At 42.8% G+C, this 17,938-nt stretch overlaps 1 protein-coding gene across 1 annotated transcript in view; it reads right to left on the bottom strand.

Annotated features, from left to right (window-relative positions):
• Positions 1-304: 304 nt before the first annotated feature.
• Positions 305-17,938, bottom strand: part of PIGU (phosphatidylinositol glycan anchor biosynthesis class U) — a 36,387-nt gene continuing 18,753 nt past the window's right edge. The window contains exons 10-12 of the mRNA XM_060230976.1: positions 11,650-11,774; positions 8,890-9,032; positions 305-841 (exon numbers count right to left, since the gene is read on the bottom strand). Coding sequence (XP_060086959.1) covers positions 728-841; positions 8,890-9,032; positions 11,650-11,774 — 382 coding nt within the window. The 3' untranslated portion in view covers positions 305-727. The remainder of the gene's footprint in view (positions 842-8,889; positions 9,033-11,649; positions 11,775-17,938) is intronic.

Here is a 17,938-nt window from a genome sequence, read left to right as displayed (position 1 = left end):
AGTAAGCTCCAATTATCTGGAAACTTCCACCCATCTGGAAACTCCACCCAACTTTTGACTGTATCTAAGGCTGTGGAGTTGACCCCTCCATGTCTCCAAGGATGGTCCAGTCAGCAGCTCCATTCTGAATTACTACCCTGAATCAACCACTTTATCATGAACAGTAGAACATTGGAGGCTTCCAGTTTTCCAGTGTGAGCGGAGTATTCCAGTCTGAAGCCCAATGCCCTTTCTTCAAGTGCCCAAGGAACCCTGTAACATCAGGCAGGTGAGCCTCCAGTCCAAGAAAAGAAGAACCAAATAATTGCTTATTGAAGCTATTTCTTTCCAGAAAGAGGAAAGGTAATTCCAACAGCATTCCCAAAAATTGTACAAATAATCATCTATGGCCTTGTCTGCTCCTGTACATAAGATACAGACTTTGTTGCAGTTCAAATGCTTTTCACCAACTCCTGATGAAGTACTCAGAGCTGATCACTTGTGTTCTGCAAAAATATGGTTAGAAGTAGAAGCTTCAAAAGAGATGGTGATCCACAGAAGCAGACTTCTTATCCTGTTATGTTCTTTGAACCAAACTCTTTGCACCAGTGTATAAATTAGGTTATTCCCACACAAACTGCAGCCCTTTTTCCACTTGCAAAAGGTACTTTCCCAACTGTCAGAACCGCCCACTCGCCCCAAGCACTGTCTGTTCAGTCTGTTCTCCAGGTTGTGTCAGATATCGGGACTATTTGAGAACTAGCATAGCCTCTGTTCCGTCTTTTCTTATTAAGTAGAGTCCGTGAGTGAGGTAGTACTCCCTCTGCAGGAAGGCATAGAAATAGTCCGAGATGAGCAGAATCTGCAGAAGAAACCAAGTGTGAGTCACATCAATCCGTTCAAAACAAAATGGATGCATGTACAGCCCACCAACTTTCAAAGACTGCCCCTGTGATAACTTTGGCAATGTTTGGTATCATCTAAACTTATCCCGAGACCAAAGTTATAATCACAAGCACACCCCAAACCCATAAAGGGTTTGTGTTCTCTTTTAAACCATGACTCTTACCATAGTACAAAAAAGTCATTAATCTAATTCTAGAGGAACAGCCAATTGCTAGTGTGGTACAGCAAAAAGACAGAGTGTTGTGTTGTTTTATACCGAACCCACCATGCTCAGCCCACTCTGAAGCCCCCACAATTCAAAATAAAATATATACAATTAGATATAAATTGTGCAGATCTCTGAGGCTGTTTCATCAGGCTAGCATAACCCAGGATAACTTAATGATAAACAGACTAAGTTGTCAACCCACATTTCCAATTTTACCCCTGTAAGAGTTCACAAGGACAGCTTTAGTTACCTACTTACAATATGAGGGAGGCCCTAATACTTGGCTGGGGCTGTGATTCAGTGGTGAAGCACATGTTTTGCATGCAGAACATTTCAAATTCAGTACCTGGCATCTCCAGTCAAAGAGATCTCAAGGAGCATCTGCTCTTTTTCACTAGTCCTTCCTCTCTCTCTTCCCCTCCCCCCAATTGTTATTATGTACTGTCTACACCCAGCAACAGCAGGTGGAACCCACTGGAAGGGGCAGGCCTTATGTATGTTTATTTGCATGCAGAATATAGGCACTTTCTCTTTCTCCAGTGGAGCAGCAAATGATTTAATGGTTTCCAGCATGCTGCATTTGAGCTCTGGGGCTTAAGCTCTGCACTTGACCTGGTTTTTCCTCTTACAATTAATATCCAAAAGCCACACCTCTCCTATGCGAAAAGAGGCGGAAGGTAACTATATGATGGCACAAAATGATCTATACAAATGATCTATACAAAAGCAGACTGAGGGGTATATGCATTAACAGTTTTGAACCTAAGAGTAATTAGGGGAAAAACACTAGTAAGAGCTGAGAAAATAACCATAAACACAAACATCATAAAAAACTGAGTTTTGCTGTTGCTGCAAATAAAAAAAATTCAGGTACATCCCAAAATCTCAAAATGCCACCACAAACACAAATGGGCAGCCATGAGAACAATAAAAAGGCATAATTTCAGTCACTTCTGGAAGAGGAAATAGGTTTCCCAGTAACACTTTCTTTACAGTAGATTTCATAATAACTACAAGCTCAGTTTCATTTATATGTGCATTTCCAACTATCTATAATTATTCACCGGTATGACTCAGGCAGCCTTTAATCTCAGGGGACTAATGTTTTTCAATCCACCCTTCATCTGTCTTCCTCTCTCGTTTTGTATTCCATTCCTTCTAACGTTTACATTCTTCCTGCTGTCTTTCTGGTTCATTTCTTGGTGCTGTGGTTTATTCCTCTCCCACCCCCACCTGCTGTTAACAGAGTAGAGATCTAGGTTTGGAATGTGGATCATCCAGGTTTCTAAGCAGACTTCGCCAGCGGCCATTCTGGAGACCAGAGACTGCTTGGCTGTCCCCCATCAGCCTGGCAGGCCCCTGCAACCACTGCTGCACTCCTCTCTCCTAGAGCAGATTCCATTAATGGACACTCCACCTCATCGGTTCTCAAGTGATCATATCTGACCTTCCACTGTTCCTTATTCCCTGTTCTGCAGAGTCTATTAAATTGTCAGCAATTCCAGTAGCAGCCAGCCATTATGATTCTTTGTACCAGGGCCGGATCTGGGGGAGCGGGGAACAGAGGGGGGTGCTTGCCCCGGGCGCTGACGGAGGGGTGGTGTGCCAAATTGGGTATGAAGTCCATTGTATTCTATGGGACCATAATATGGTCCATAAGGGGGCGCCATTTTTTATTTTGCCCTCCCATCTCAAAAAATATGTAGATCTGGTCCTGCTTTGTACAGTGCTTAAAAGAATTTTAACTGGCAAAACAAGCACACCCTATTCTGGCCACTTCTCTTTTTACGTGGTATCTTGTCCCTGTTCACCTGGGGGCCATCTACCAACCAAGTTCTGGCTAAAAATTCCTCCTTTGGGGCCTTACCATAGAGATACTGCCCTGCCAGCACACTCCTGGCTCTTTTATCCCCAAAGCAGGGAATGATTACTTTTGGAGAGTTTGCTTAGGAGGGGACACACACTGAGCCCAAGTCTGGGATCCCCCTTCCCACCCAACCTTTCTTCAAATCATTGACATTGCATGAGCATCTGAGCATGTAGATCTCTAAGCATGCAGGCCTATACTGCTGTGGATCATGTTAATGAAATGGAAACAGAGAGAAATAAATATTAACGTAAATACAAAACAAACCCAGGAATTAAAATAGTTCTAAATTCTAATCTGCCTCTGCATGGATGGCAGTTTGCTAAGCCAGCAGTTTAGATATTGCGGGTTTCTCAACTAAAAGTCAATATTCAAATACAACAGGACTAGGACTATAATGGACAGTATTTTCTCAAGATGGATGATTTCTGACACACTTTCATAGAAAAAGCTTCAACTCCCCCTCACCCCCCAAACTACTGAAGGCAGAAATTGCTTTGGAATTCTCAGACAACAAGGCCCAGAACTGTCACTTGCAAATGTGGACAAAATCAATGACAGTGGCTGGGATCATACATATTAAATAATGCACTTTCGATGCACTTTCCAACCGGATTTTGCCAGTTCAGACAGAAAAAAACAGTTGGGAAGCACACTAAAGTGCATTATTGTGTGTGTGATCACAGCCAACGACAGCTTTGAAGCTAGCCCTTCCTGATGTCTTGTTAATTACTAAAGGAAATTGGGGCAGAAAAGGAATAACTTAACTTAGCTGGCACATCCATTTGGAAAGCATTATATTGCAGTTGAAGGGATAATGCAGTTTGTTGTTTCCTGGAAAGTGGCTTGCCAGCATGGGAATCTCTGGGTCAGTTTATAGTTCAAAGCAGCTGGATCTCAAGATTGTGACAATGTTCCCTCTAAGCTGAGCGAGTATGAGCTAGCTCACAGTTTTTTAGCCTCCAGCTCACAAGTTTTTATCTTAGCTCAGGAAAAATGGCCCCAGAGCGAACTAATTTCAATGCCAGTAGCTCACTAACAAGTGTCAGTAGCTCACTAACAGTGTTCCTTCTAAGCTGAGTTAGTGTGACCTAGCTCACAGATTTTTAGCCTCCAGCTCACACATTTTTGTCTAAGCTCAGGAAGGATGACCCCAGAGCACACTAATTTATGCAGTAGCTCACAACTTTAATGCCAGTAGCTCACAAAGTAGAATTTTTGTTCACAAGACTCTACAACTTAGAGGGAACACTGCTCACAAAGTAGAATTTTTGCTCACAAGACTCCATGGTTTAGAGGGAGCATTGGTGACAAACTAACACAGATGACTACTACAAAATTACCTAGGATAAATGGACTTTGAAGCCATAATGCACGTGTAAATGTTGATCAAAGCTAGGAAAGGCAACTTCCTCACAACAGTTCTGCTTGGTGCAAAGTACTATGTGGCTCTCAAAGGCTCTCACAAAGCTCACCCATTAAGAGCCTATCATCTCTGAACTCTCTTAATGGCCTTGGATGAGCCCACCCAACTCTTTATCAGCCCACCCTGTAGGGCTATCCTGGCATTTGTGAGACTAACAACATTCATATATTTTTCTATCTGGAGGGAATATCCACTCACAAGAACGGGCAACCAAGCCAAATCTTCAGCAACCTATTACACCAGGCAACAGGAAAGCTACATTTAATAACAAATACACACTCATAATGTGGTCACATGTACCAGTCTGTCAAAGAGATACAGCAGCAGCTTTCTCATTTCAAGTTTCTTTGTCTGAAGAACAAGGACTGTTTTCACAAGAAGTGTGATTTAGAACAAATATGTGCACAGGGAGTCAAATTGCTGCTCAGTGAGGGCTCAGCACCCTCCAGGTGTTATTTAAGGACATCCTGGCCAAGACAGATGGACCAGCCCTGCCAGTTTTGAAAGAGGGACCAGGAAAGCTTGAAAGATGAGACAGGAGGAAACAATCCTTGTTGCAAAACTAATGGCAAGGAACGTGACATCACAAAGACAATCTGCTTGGTTCCTGGCTTCCTGCTGTCCAGGCAGCCATGGAGACAAACAATAATAAGAAACTCTGGATGAAAAACTCTACAGGACTCTTCTGCTGACAAATGTAATGTAGAACAATAAGTTTTCTACCCAGAAGGCATATCCATTCATAAGAAAAGGTAAACAAGCAAAATACTCAGCAGCTTGTACATGGCAGCCAGTACATGGACCAGCACAGTTATAGTGGGGCTCATTCCAGAGCACTGAAACTTAGCTGTCTGTGTGTGTGTTTTCCCACTACATCTGGATTTGCACAGATGTATTTTTCCTGCTGTGAACTTGGATAAGATGATGCTAGTGCCGATCTACTTCTTTATAAAATACTAGACAAAGAGGATAGCTGCAACTTGGGCTGAAGTCCAATGCAAGGTATTCTGGGAGCACTGAACTGGGTGGGACTTGCTCCTGAGTAAACATGCCAGGGATGAGATTGCTAGTAAAGAAGCGGAATAGAAGCAAGCACAAATGGTGGCTCTTGCCAACATGATTTGGGAACATACAGCTCAGAGAACACTTTGCCTAGACTACAGCTCTACTTGATCCTCCAAAGCATTTTTAGTTCCACAGGGTGGTGGTGATGGTTGCATAAAACTGCAAGCCCTTATGGAGAAGTGCAGGTGGTAATATATGAAGCAAGTGAGAGAGAGAGAGAGAGAGAGAGAGGTGAAACAAATTCAAAATTAACCATGATTTTCAACTTCCTGTCATTTTGAAGCCTACATTGTACTCTGTTTAATGCTGGGGAACCTGTTCATTTTTTGCTTTTAAAAGTTAGTGATTCCGGATTAACAGTACAGTTTCAAGCAGAGTTACAGTTTATTAAGTCTACTGAAATCAGTGGGCTTATAAAGGTTTAACTCTTTAGAAGTGCACTGGACATTTATCACACAATAAATTCTACTCATCTGCTGATATATCAGATACATTCCTTTAAATGATGCACAGGTCACACCTATGTTAACCTAGCAAAAAACAGATTCTAGTTTGTCAGTTATCTATAACCTTCTGTGCATTTACCTTACTGTGAATGTCTACCGGAAATGCCTGTTTTACTGCATAATCCATACTTTTCAAGGTGCAAGCTGGATATGTGGCCTACAGCTGCTATCCACTACTAACTGTGGACCACTGTGTTTACTCTGAGCCATGTTTTTGCAACTGTGTTCTCCAGCTTCATGCTGAACACTCACAGCAATTCTTTATTCTGTAGATGGTTTCTCTACACATCAGATTCTTTCAAAGCTATCTCAATATGTTCAGTAAATGGTCAACTCCAGCCTCAAAGCATGATGTCCTTTAGGATACAATATAAAAATATGCTAATCACATTCCTTACTATCAAAATAAAAGTCAATTGTGTAATCTTTTCACATTAAAAGAGGCATTTGGATATTTTCAGGAGAAAATAAAAACAGTTTTGCAGGAACATATCTTGAAAGCAAATTGGAGGTTGGCAAAATGAAGAGAAATAATTGCTGTCACTTGAAATAGAACAGAAATAGAAGTCAGGATAAAATTTGGAGAGGGGAGTTGCTCCATGGAATTAAAAGCATAATTAAAGTTGACAGATGGGAGCTAACTAGGCATAGGGGACCTAGTTTAGAAGCCAAATTTCCACTGAAGTTTAAGTGGATGACTGCCTTGAAGTGTTGAATTTCAGAAGAACAAACAGCATCCTAATCCTACATTAGTGTTCAGCTAATTTAGATATGCCAGAACCATGATCACATCTGTAATCCACACTTCCTTATTTCCATAACTGTAATTGGTTCCAGGGAGGAAGGTGGCATACTATAACCTGATCTCGTTAGAACTCAGAAGCTAAACAGGGTTGGTACTGGGAAGGGACACCACCAAGGAAAACTCTACAGAGGAAGGCAATGGCACACCACCTCATTTGGCTTGAAAGCCCCTTCTGTCAAGCATGGTAGAATTCCACTGGTAATTAATTGTTTTAGGGTCCCCCATAAAGCTGGTCTGTGAAATATCAGGGGGACCAGGGTATGTTGACTCTGTTATTCTTTCCCCTTCCCCCCTCTTGCTTTATTGCTTGTGAAAGTAGACTAGAGAGAAACGAATCTGACTTGAGAAGAAGCAATCGGCACCTTTCCATACATTCCTCCTTGGGAGTGTGAAACATCTGGGGAAAGCAAGGACGAAATACTGATAACATTGTGAGAATGTAGTCATTTATGATAGTTTATGTGTTAGAGCACCCCGCTTGCCCCTACCCTTGGGAATCCTTTGAAGTATGGCTTAAAAGTAATGTAGCAATGTATTTTTGGCATTACTCTTAAGAACCTGTATCGAGAGCATATCAGTCTATCAATAAACGTAGTTTTGTATCTACTTGACTCGTCATTGATAACTGCATGCTTGACACCTTCCTAGGGTTGCTGTAAGTTGGCTGGAATTTGACGGCACTTTACACACACAGTTGGTTCCCAATAAATAGAGAACATTTAATTTGAAAGAAATTTTGACCTTAGGATACAACATAATCTGGCACAACATACTGGATCTTCTAAGAAGACAACAGGCCACAACTGCAAGATGGCTGCTAAGATAGGTCTATTAATAGCTATTGGCTATGATAACTAAATAAACAAGATAGGTAAGCCCAATTGCATCAGATCTCAGAAGCTAACCATGGGACGATCCTAGCAAGTACTTGGAAGGGAGACCTCCAAGGAATACCAACGCTGGATGCAGAAGCAGGCAAGCAAGCCACCTCTCTGAAACATCCAAAACCCCACTAGGGGCCACCAGAGGTCAGCCATGACTTCCAGGCATTTGCACGCTCTCTCTCTCTCTCACACACACAAACACACACAAAATAACAACAAAAAAGATGGGTAGCTATGTTAGTCCATCTAGCAGTAGAAAAGAGCAAGAGTCCAGTAGCACCTTAAAAACTAACAGGTATCTGAAGAAGTGAGGAGTGACACATGAAAGTTCACACCTTGCCACAAATTTTGTTATTCTTCAAAGTGTTACTGGACTCTTGCTCTTTTCTAAACAGTATGCAGTAGTAGTATACCTCTGAATACTGGTGGCTGGAAGGCAACAACAGAGGGAAGTTTTGGCCTCTGTTCTATTTGTGGGCCCTCTGGGTCATCTGCTTGACTAGTCTGTCATAGTGGTTAGAATGTTGTCCTAGAATATGGGAGACTCAGGTTTGAATCCTCAACTCTGCCATGGAAGCTTAGTGGGTGACTCTGGCCCAGTCATACATACCTAACAGAGCTGTTGTGAGGATACAATAGAAGAGAATAGAACGACGTAATAAACTGCTTTTTGTTCCCACTGAGAGGAAAGGCTGAGCATAAATGAAGTAAATGAACACTGTATGTAACAGAATGCTGGACTAAGGTAGACCACTAGGTCTGACAAGAAAACTCTATCTAGCCTCCCTTTGAAAATGCAATCTGCCTTAGAAAGAAACAGGGATGCCAGCCTCCAGGTGGGACCTCGGAATTACAGCTCACCTCCAGTCTCCTGAGATCAACTTTGCTGGAGAAAATGTCTGCTTTGGAGGGTGGACTCTGTGGCATTGGACCCCACTGAGGCCCTTGTCCTGCCAAGGTTCCATCTCCAAATCTCCAGGAGTCTCCTGATCTAGATCTGGCAACCCTACCCCTGCATCCCCCACCAGTGGCCAGGAGGGATCTGGCAACCCTAGCAAGAAAGGTGGACTATTAAGTAAATAAATAAAAATGAATGGATATAAATGAAAGCTAAGATTCCAATTATATTGATTTCTGTAACAGACACTGAATTCAAAGCTTTTTCTGTGCTCGTAGGGCATCATGTGGTTAGGCTGCCAGGAACTCAAGGTTTCTCAAGCCGTACTCGCCTTGTTTTACTAACCTGCCCTACGTTGAATGTCAATGTGATGGCGTAGTAAAAATTTGAGTTGGCACTTCCTGCATAGATCCAGAGATGCCATAAAACAGGAAAGAGCAGAGAGCAGACGATGAGTACGCAGGAAAGCATGAAGATGTTCCGGAGGACTGCAATGAGAAAGCAGAGGTGTAATTAAAATGGGTTCCATGATATGGTGATGAGCCCTTGCCTTTGTACTATACCAGCTATAATGGGCTGGCAGATACTAATTTAAAGGGTGGTTCTAGAGACAACAGCTATAGAAATCCCTCTGGCAAGAACCAATAATTAATGGCAATTCCAGAGTGCAACAAGAGTGTTGACAGGTTTATTCTGCACCCATTACACAGCCCCCGCTTCCACTTCTTGGATTTAAACAGGTGCAAAAGACAAAAGTGCAAACCATACAACTGGTGGATAAGGGTGGAGAGCTGTGGGGGGAACTGAATGGGAAGCTATTTTTGGACTGCGGGCTTCCTCCCCTCCCCACCCAAGCTAAACTGCAGCAAAATGTTAGCACTTTCTTCTGTGGTTTATGAAGGGAATTTTCTTTTTCCTGATCATGCCAAGACAACAGTATACAGTGAATATCTGCTGTTGGTGAAGGATTTTGTTTAAATGTGCAGGTAAAAATCTGTTCAGATAAAGCATTCTGTTGTGAAATGTTCTGTTCCAGAAATGGAACATTTACATTCTCAAAATTTCGTTCATTCATTGATGTTTCCATATGTAGCTCTTCCCATCAAATGCTCTGAAAGTCTCATTCCCCTGAGGTGGGATCAATGTTGGCTATGTAATCATCAAAGTGTTGAACCCTTTTTTTGCTAAAGACTCACTAAAGTTCTCCCATCACCACCACCATCACCAGAAATATATTACAGTACTTCTTCGTACCTCAATCAGGTTGCTGAGATTAATTATGGAAGCGATTTTTAAATCTCCCTTTGCTTCCAGTGTATTATAGTTTTTGAGTTGCAAATAATATAGTTACTGTTTATCTGTTCGTATGTCCTCTCTTCAAGAGAACAGGCCAGCTATTCCAAAAAGAGAACATGCCATATTTTAGCATATTTTGCCACTACTACAAAATATCATAAATATGGCACAAAAGAAAGTAGAGCATCATGTTGCTCTTATACATGTTTATATGTTTCACATAACTGACCTTATGCCTTTGCATATCCAGGTTGCACTTCAGATGAAACTCAAGCCAGGTACTCCTTTCTTTTAGGGCCAAGCTAATTGATACATTAGTTATGAGTTGGATTGAGGGAATTCTGGTACAACATGTCTTTCCATGCGGACCCACAGGGAACGTAGTTACTCCAATGCTACAAGATCTGATCAGAACCGCAGCTCTAGGGGAGGAGAGGCCTGTGGGGGGGGGGGGGGACATTTTGCCTTGCTGTGGGGGGGGGCATGTATATTATTCAGAGAATCATGACTGGATTCCTGGCCAAACATACTGTGTTGTTTGGCCCTTAGAAATGGGCTAATGTAATCCAAAATGCAGTCAAGAACAGCTGGCTGGCTGCTAATACAAAGGCTGCCCCCAAGGCAAATCACTCCTGAATGCAAAGCAAAAAGCCTCCTCTGGTTTAATGCTTCTGGATTGCTTGCCTCTGCAAATATCATCACAGCAGCCGGTTAAAATAATCCAGAAGCATGATTTATTCTCAGTCTGAACACCTACAAAGGGACAGAACAAGTGCAAATGGCAAAAGTTAAGCTGAATAAGCTGGAGAGATGTTACTGCTTTTGGCTGCAGCAAAACATGCCCCAGTTCAACCTAAAAGGAAGAATGCTTTTTAAGGCTGAAATTCCAAAGATACTTTTCTAGAAATATGCCTCACTAAATAACATGGCTTGCATCAAGTAGTTGCGCATAGGATTGCTCCCTGAAAATGCCAGCGACAAATTCTAGCCTAAGTTACCTGATACCCGTCAACATCCTGAACTGACTCATACATTCAAAGAATCAGTGAAAGAAAGAGCCTGAGTAGCTAATTCTTTTTCAACATCTGACAACAGGTTTCACAGGTTCTCTCCCTGGTAAAGTTGGTGAGCTCCAAAAAGGGGCACCTGAGCCACCAAGAAATAGAATTTATATGACCTAGCTGTTAGGAAACAGCACCCCTATGACATGCAGCTGTAGTTCTATGTCATTAGGCCCTGAATTCCAATTCAGAAGAACCTGCACCATTATATTTGGGGATGCTAAACCCCCCTCTCTCCTCTGAAGCTTTCTTTTAATGCAAAAGCAGCCTCACACACACACAAACACACACCCTTTGGACAGAAGAACATGACTGTTCAGTTAGGCATGCTATCAACAGTAAGCAACCCTTGGTCTCCTGTCACATGATGGGAAGGGCAAGTCATTGCCAAACCCACTTTGTTTTGACACACTGAGAAGTTTAAAGGAACACACCGCTGGAAGCAGACTGGACTCTCCCTGTGCTTGGAGAACTCCCAGATAATAACAAATAGTGAAGAAGATAAGGCTGGAACCCAAACATTTCAACACCCTTAGCATACTGGTTAGTTAAGCATCCTGCTGTGAATCCTGCTGCAGCTTGTCCATGTTGGGAATATGAGCAAACCCTGTCCTGGATGTCCAGAAAGGCCTTCTGCGATTAAACTGATAGGGCCAGACTCGACAAAGAAGGGACTGTGAAGTTCTGAAGGGAGAGTGAATGAGCTAGTAGCAGCTGGAAGGAGAAAACCATCTCATCAAGAACTTACATCGATATAGGTGGCTCCAGAGTGGAAGAAAGGCCATGTACAGTGCGATGTCTCCTACAGTTGGGTAGGACTTGAAGATGGAAATGATAGCAAGTTGAACAAACATGAAGAACATAGGGTGCTCCCTACAAAAGATACAAAAAGATTGTTAACTGGATGGTATCAATATGCTATGGGAATGCCTGAGGCTGCCTGCACAGGTGTAAGATAAAGATGAGTAACACATTCCTGTTATTCAATGAAATGCAAACAGGCCATCAACTTCGCCAACTGGCCCTCTAACAGGTAAAGTCTGTGCCACAAAACACTATGCTGGTGATCGTATGTTGTTTGAATACATTCCAGTGTCAAAATCCATGGCAGGTGGCAAGCTATCCTGTCAAGCTGTACAATGTGCAAGTTTGCTAGGAACAGAGTAGATTTTTCTTCTCTTCAACTAGATGAAACATGTACAAATAAGATCCTTCTTCCCACTCCTGCTAGCAAAAAGTAATACAGACTCGAGAGAGCTATGCCCTCTCTGATAGAGGAACATTCAGGCCAGATCTGACCCTCTCCCTCACTGCCATCACACCTATCTCCACTGTTTGCATTGCAAGCCTCAGCCAGCACAGGATTACTGCACATGCACATGGGCATGTGCACAGTATTGTCAGAAAACATGGCAGCAAGGGGTGCGGTCCAGATAATCACCACAAGCAATGAGCACCTGCATCTTCAGGGTGGCCTCTGAAGGAGCAGGAGGACGTGTTTTACAGTTTAGGAATAAAACAGCCATAGCAACATACTGTGGGAAGGGACAAGCCCTTGGATTGTTATTGTCACATACATCAAGCTTGCTTGAACAGGCTCCTCCCTTGAATGTGTGAAACTGTCTTTTCTTCTGGAGCACTTACCAAACAGGTAGACATTTTACTCTATCATAGCTAAAACAATGAACACTTCCTGTGTTAAGCTTACAGACTGTTATTTTTTTAGGGGTAGATTAGAGCCCACTTGATCTGATGAAACAAGAAGCAGTGCTTTCCTGTTTTGTTTTATTATTATCATTATTACTATTATTAATATTAGGCACTTGGCTCAATAAACATCATCTGATGACCCAGAATAAAGGAAATTCAGCACACCCTGGATCTGTACAGATCTACCAAATCACTTCACAACACCTAATTTTCAAGAGCAGTTCTGGTAGAGATCTCACCCACATTACCTCATTTATCATTAATTCTGGTCCACCGTTACCTCAGTTATATAAGCGGAGGGCTTACAATAGCCCTACTGGCAGTTTTCGTATTTCCTATATTGCTAAATGGAACAGACTGAAGTCTTTGTTCCAACAATGAAATTATCACACTGTATGCCACACTGTCTTAAGGTGGGCTGAATTCTCTGGTGGTTTTTCAGCAGTATCTCTTATATCTGTACCCCTCCCCAACATAAACGCACACACACATTTCTGCTAAGGAGCTCATTGTGGAATACACAGGTTATCTCCATTTATCCTCACAGCACCACTTCAAGGTAGGCCAAGCTGAGAGATGATAATTTGAGCCAAGGTCACCCACTGTGCTTCATAGCTCCATGACTTCCCTGCTGCAAACTGAACACTCTATCCATTCACCCACCATGCTGGCTGTCCACATTTAAAAACAAGGTTGACTTCTTATCCTGCCACAGCAAAATGGACAGCAGCTATATTTCCCTTCATGTGAAGCTGTGTCTACAAGCACGTGTTCCAATCTTAATGAAAAGAAGGAAAGGACAGGGGGCAAAAACAAGCCTGTGAAATTTCTCATCAAGCCAGGCTGGCTGATGTAAATATGACCTAAGAGAGACTTAGAATTATACCTTCGTGCTGAGGGATACTGAGGTGTTATCACACTACAGTCACAGGGCAGAGTCACATGAGTCCCTCTCACACTATTCTTAGCTTTCCAAACACATGGAATAGGCAGAGAATGTGGCACTGCTTCAGCTGAGCAGGGGGCCAAAATGGACACCTGTTATCTTCTAAGATTGCAACTGTTAAAGTGAGAGAAAAGGGATGGAAGCTTCTAGGATACTGCGGAATGATAAAACCTCTAGTACTTATTACAGGAGGCTGAAAGGAGATCCCTCTTTGGGAAGAAAGGAATTAAGGCAATAAACATCGTTCACAGAGTCCTGCCCAACTCCTTCTGTGGAGTCAGATGTGAAAAGCCAAAGCACCACTGACTGAGACTGCCTGGCCTCATCTTGAAAACTGTCCAGGAAGCCCTGACCTGGATAGCTCAGGCAAGCCAGATCTCGGATGCTAAGCAGGGCTGACCCTGGCAAGTACTTGGATGAGAGACCTCCAAGGAATACAAGGGCTGGGACACAGAGGCATGCCACAAGCAATATTCCCTCTATGCTGTGGAGTCTTGTGAGCAAAAATTCTACTTCGTAAGCTACTGGCATTAAAGTTGTGAGAAATTTGGCTACTGCATAAATTAGTTTGCTCTGGGATCATTCTTCTGGAGCTAAGACACAAATGTGTGAGCTGGAGGCTAAAAAACTGTGAGCTAACTCACACTAACTCAGTTTAGAGGGAACACTGGCCATAAGCCAGCTCTCCAAATGTCTTTGCCTCCCAGCCCTGCTAGGGTTGCCAGAAGTCAACTTTGACTTCCAGGCATGCATACACACATGGATACACACACACAAAAAGGCAAATAAAATTGTCCATTTCTGGAAACTGCTTTTCCAGTAAGGAAGGTTCCTTTCTTTAATTCTGAATCTAGAGCCACTTTCCTGTTATTTTAACCCTCACTTCTTGGCCCTGAGATATCCTTCTTTATATTTAAGGGGAAAGCTTTCATTACGGTTGCCTGCTGCATATGCTGGTTAACTAGATCTAATTCTAACCCTTCTTCTTTAGAGACTGGAAATAGAAAAGGAAGGGGGAGAGAGAAAATATGATACAAAGAAAAAAACCAACCATCCTGGATCAGCACGAGGAAGAAAACTATAAGCTATTGACTAGGATCGCTTGCAAATTGCATCCTTTAGCTACACTAAATAACTGCTTCCTTGAAAGTCCTTTCTATTTAGATGTTCAAGGATCAAATCAGACTTCCAAGCATTAACAGAAGGTCAACAACTACTGGCAACATCAGGGGCTTTGAAATCAGTCCACTTTCACTACAGAATACACAGTCTTGCAACCGACAGCATGGATGGTATTTTTGTTACACGAAATTCACAGATTTGTACAGAAATGCATGACCTGCAAATGAGATAACCACAAAGGGAGCATGGCTGGAGCAACATGGAATCATATGCTTGTGCTGATGTAGGTTCAAGCTAAGGAATGCCTCAAATTTCTCAGCAAACTTGTTCATCAGATGAACTTACTTTGTTTGACACTCACACTCAGACTGAGCCAATGAGGGATATGTTTGGACTGCAAGGAGCAACTTGACCAGCTGCCAGACAAATTAGCAGCTGCCTTCTGGTCAGAAACTGATGCACAGCTAATAAGGGGGTGAGCTGGGAGTTGGTTTATTATCCACTCTGCCTCCCTCAGCAAAATAGTTAGGTAGTGGAGTTGCAAAAGGCAGCTCTTCCCTCCCCTCCAAGCTGGGTAGGAGCATATAAAAGGGAAGACAGAAAGAGTTGTTTTCTCTCCAGCACAAGCTGAACAGGGACTTGGGCTGCCAAGTCGCCTACTCTGGTGGAAGACTTCCAGTCTAGCAGCCCTGATCCCCTGTCACCACCCTGTAGAACAACAGGGGAAAAACTGGTGGGGGGGGGGAATCAAAACTGCTCTGGCAGTGCACTGTCACTTCTGGTGTGAATCCAGACATGATGTCACTGTGCCAGGGTTTCAGTAGAATCCTAGAGCATTGCACAAATGCAATGACATCACTTCCAGGTTCGTGCCAGAAGCGACACCGCACTGTCAGAGTGATAGCAATTTATATGGCCTTGCACCCACTGTCTCCCACTGGTTTTCAGTACCATTCTGCAACCCTGGAGGGGACAGATGCATGGCTTTTAAAACTCTCCATTACACAATGGAGAGGGGAGAGAGCTTGTTTTTATCCTTTCCTTTGCAGTCCCAGGCCACAGCTTTGGGTGGAGAGAAGGAACATCAGCTAGGCTTCAATAATCCACCCCACTTCAATTTCTGCATCTCAGCAAGTCAAGGAGGCAGCAAAGATTCCAGGATGTGAGATCAGAAGAACTCAACTTCCAGCTAATCAGTGTTGAGTTGGCTTCTAACCCCCCCCCCCCCCCCCCCAAAAACACACAAGTCGATGGGTAGAGAGTAAAGTTTCTCCTGCAAGAGACTAGAAGCCAACTCTGAGATGATCCCTCATTAGGTAAGAATTAGCTTTTGATGGCTGCAAATAATCTGTTCCTGCAAATACATACCATGAGAATAACCTGTTGATTAATTGGCTGCCTGATCATCAGTGACAAATGGAAAGCAAGACAAACAGATAAGACATTGCGCATCCCTACTTGAAGCTGTTACACTTTGTACAAATGTTCAATTGTGAAAGCAGTGGTAACATTTTTTGCACTATTATCATGTTAGCCAAGCCCTGAAGTGTGACAGCTGTAAGAGTGTAACTGGGAGGTGGCAAGAAGAGCTAACACTGAGGCAGGAAGAGGCTAACATAGACCCATTGCCCATTTAATTTAAAAAAACAATAATCTCACAAGAGACATGTGCAATCAAGAGTTGAGGCTCAGGAATAGGGATGGGCATGAACGGATCCATGAACCAACACAAACTGGGAGGTTGGTTCATGAACTGAACTGGTTCATAGCGGTTCCTGACCCCTGCTTTCTGCTCCCCACCATTTTTCGCAGGGAGCAGAAAGTAGAGGTTCTCCCTGTGAAAAGTGGTGGGGAGCAGAAAGCAGGGGTTTAAATGGCTTGGCACTATTATAATGTTAGCCAAGCCATGAAGTACGACAACTGTAAAAATATAACTACCATGAACTGACTCAAAATTCATGGAAATTCATGGTGGCACTTCAGTTTGCAAACTTTTGTTTGAACCGTGAACCAGCCAAAATTAGTTTGTGCCCATTCCTACTCAGGAATAAAATTAATCTCCTTCAAAATAAATAAATAATGTTGGATAAAAAGTTGCTTTCGTATTGGCAGAATGACACATCTGTCAGTGGAATGGCATTTCTGTTAGTGGAGGTGGTGAGGGCTGTTTACTGATTTCATACATCCCACTAAAGATGCACACTCTTCACCTACAGACAACTGCCTGGGCGGGTTCTTCTGCCTACCAGGAGCAGAAGTGGAGGGGGTGGAGCTTGGGGGAGGGAGAGTCCTGTTCTGCATGCTTCAATCTAGACATAGTACTTCAGATCCAACTCAATCTGAAATGGCAAGGAATTTCTATAGAGGAGGGGATAGTACTGTCCAGGCTATTCATTTATAGAGTGTTGCTGTTAAGAGTTACAATGAGCACATGAAGTACAGAGAAACATTCCTTCCAGGCAGTTGCAAAAATAAAAAGCAAAACATAGTTTAAAATGCAAATCTTCTACTGTTTTTCTCCTGCACTTGTGCACATACACAAATACAGAAATGCAAATTACTGCAACTTTTGGGGTTTCCTCCTAGGTTTGATCCATAGCATATCAGAGAGCAGGGCTAAAAAATTCCTCTGCCCAAGATCTTGGAGAGCCATTGCTGGTCCAGACATCTGGACCACCAGTCTCAGTGCCCTGAAGCTTCTCCTGTCTTTCTGTAGCCACTCTGAGGTTCTCTTTCTAACTCACAGCTTCCAGTACAAACTGCTGAAATGACAGAGAAACAATGGTGCCACAGATGGTGACAGCCTTCTGACTCAGAGGGCAAAAAGGCAGAATTAGTCAGCTTCCTAGAAACTAATCTTGTGCCACTTCAGCAGCATGACCTGAGGCCAGCATGATTGGCAGTGGACCATCCTGCCTGTTTGCTGGAATGTTCAGATTTGAAGGACTGCTTTTATACTATACTTCTTACAAAAACATTCTACTGGTTTCCTGAATTTTTTTAAAACAAACAAACAAAAAACAAACCCCTCTGAGAGGGAATTTCAGAATAATGCAAGACTAGGAATCTCTGCCATACTAAGTTCTTATAACTCTGATCATGGAGAATTCATTGATGAGGTCACCATGTCTTTTGAATACATCTTTGTGAACAAGTTATTTGCTTTGTTTGCTGCTGAAGTGAACTGAGCTGAGTCTCCCTGTATCCAATATAACAAACTAGCTTTCAGAGCTGACCTGCACTGCTAAGTACATTGAGT

This window comes from Heteronotia binoei, chromosome 2 (assembly GCF_032191835.1).
Source record: "Heteronotia binoei isolate CCM8104 ecotype False Entrance Well chromosome 2, APGP_CSIRO_Hbin_v1, whole genome shotgun sequence".
In the NCBI taxonomy this organism is placed as follows: Eukaryota; Metazoa; Chordata; class Lepidosauria; order Squamata; family Gekkonidae; genus Heteronotia; species Heteronotia binoei.
The sequence above is the reverse complement of the archived record's forward strand: the minus strand, read 5'-3'. Positions and strand labels throughout refer to the sequence as shown.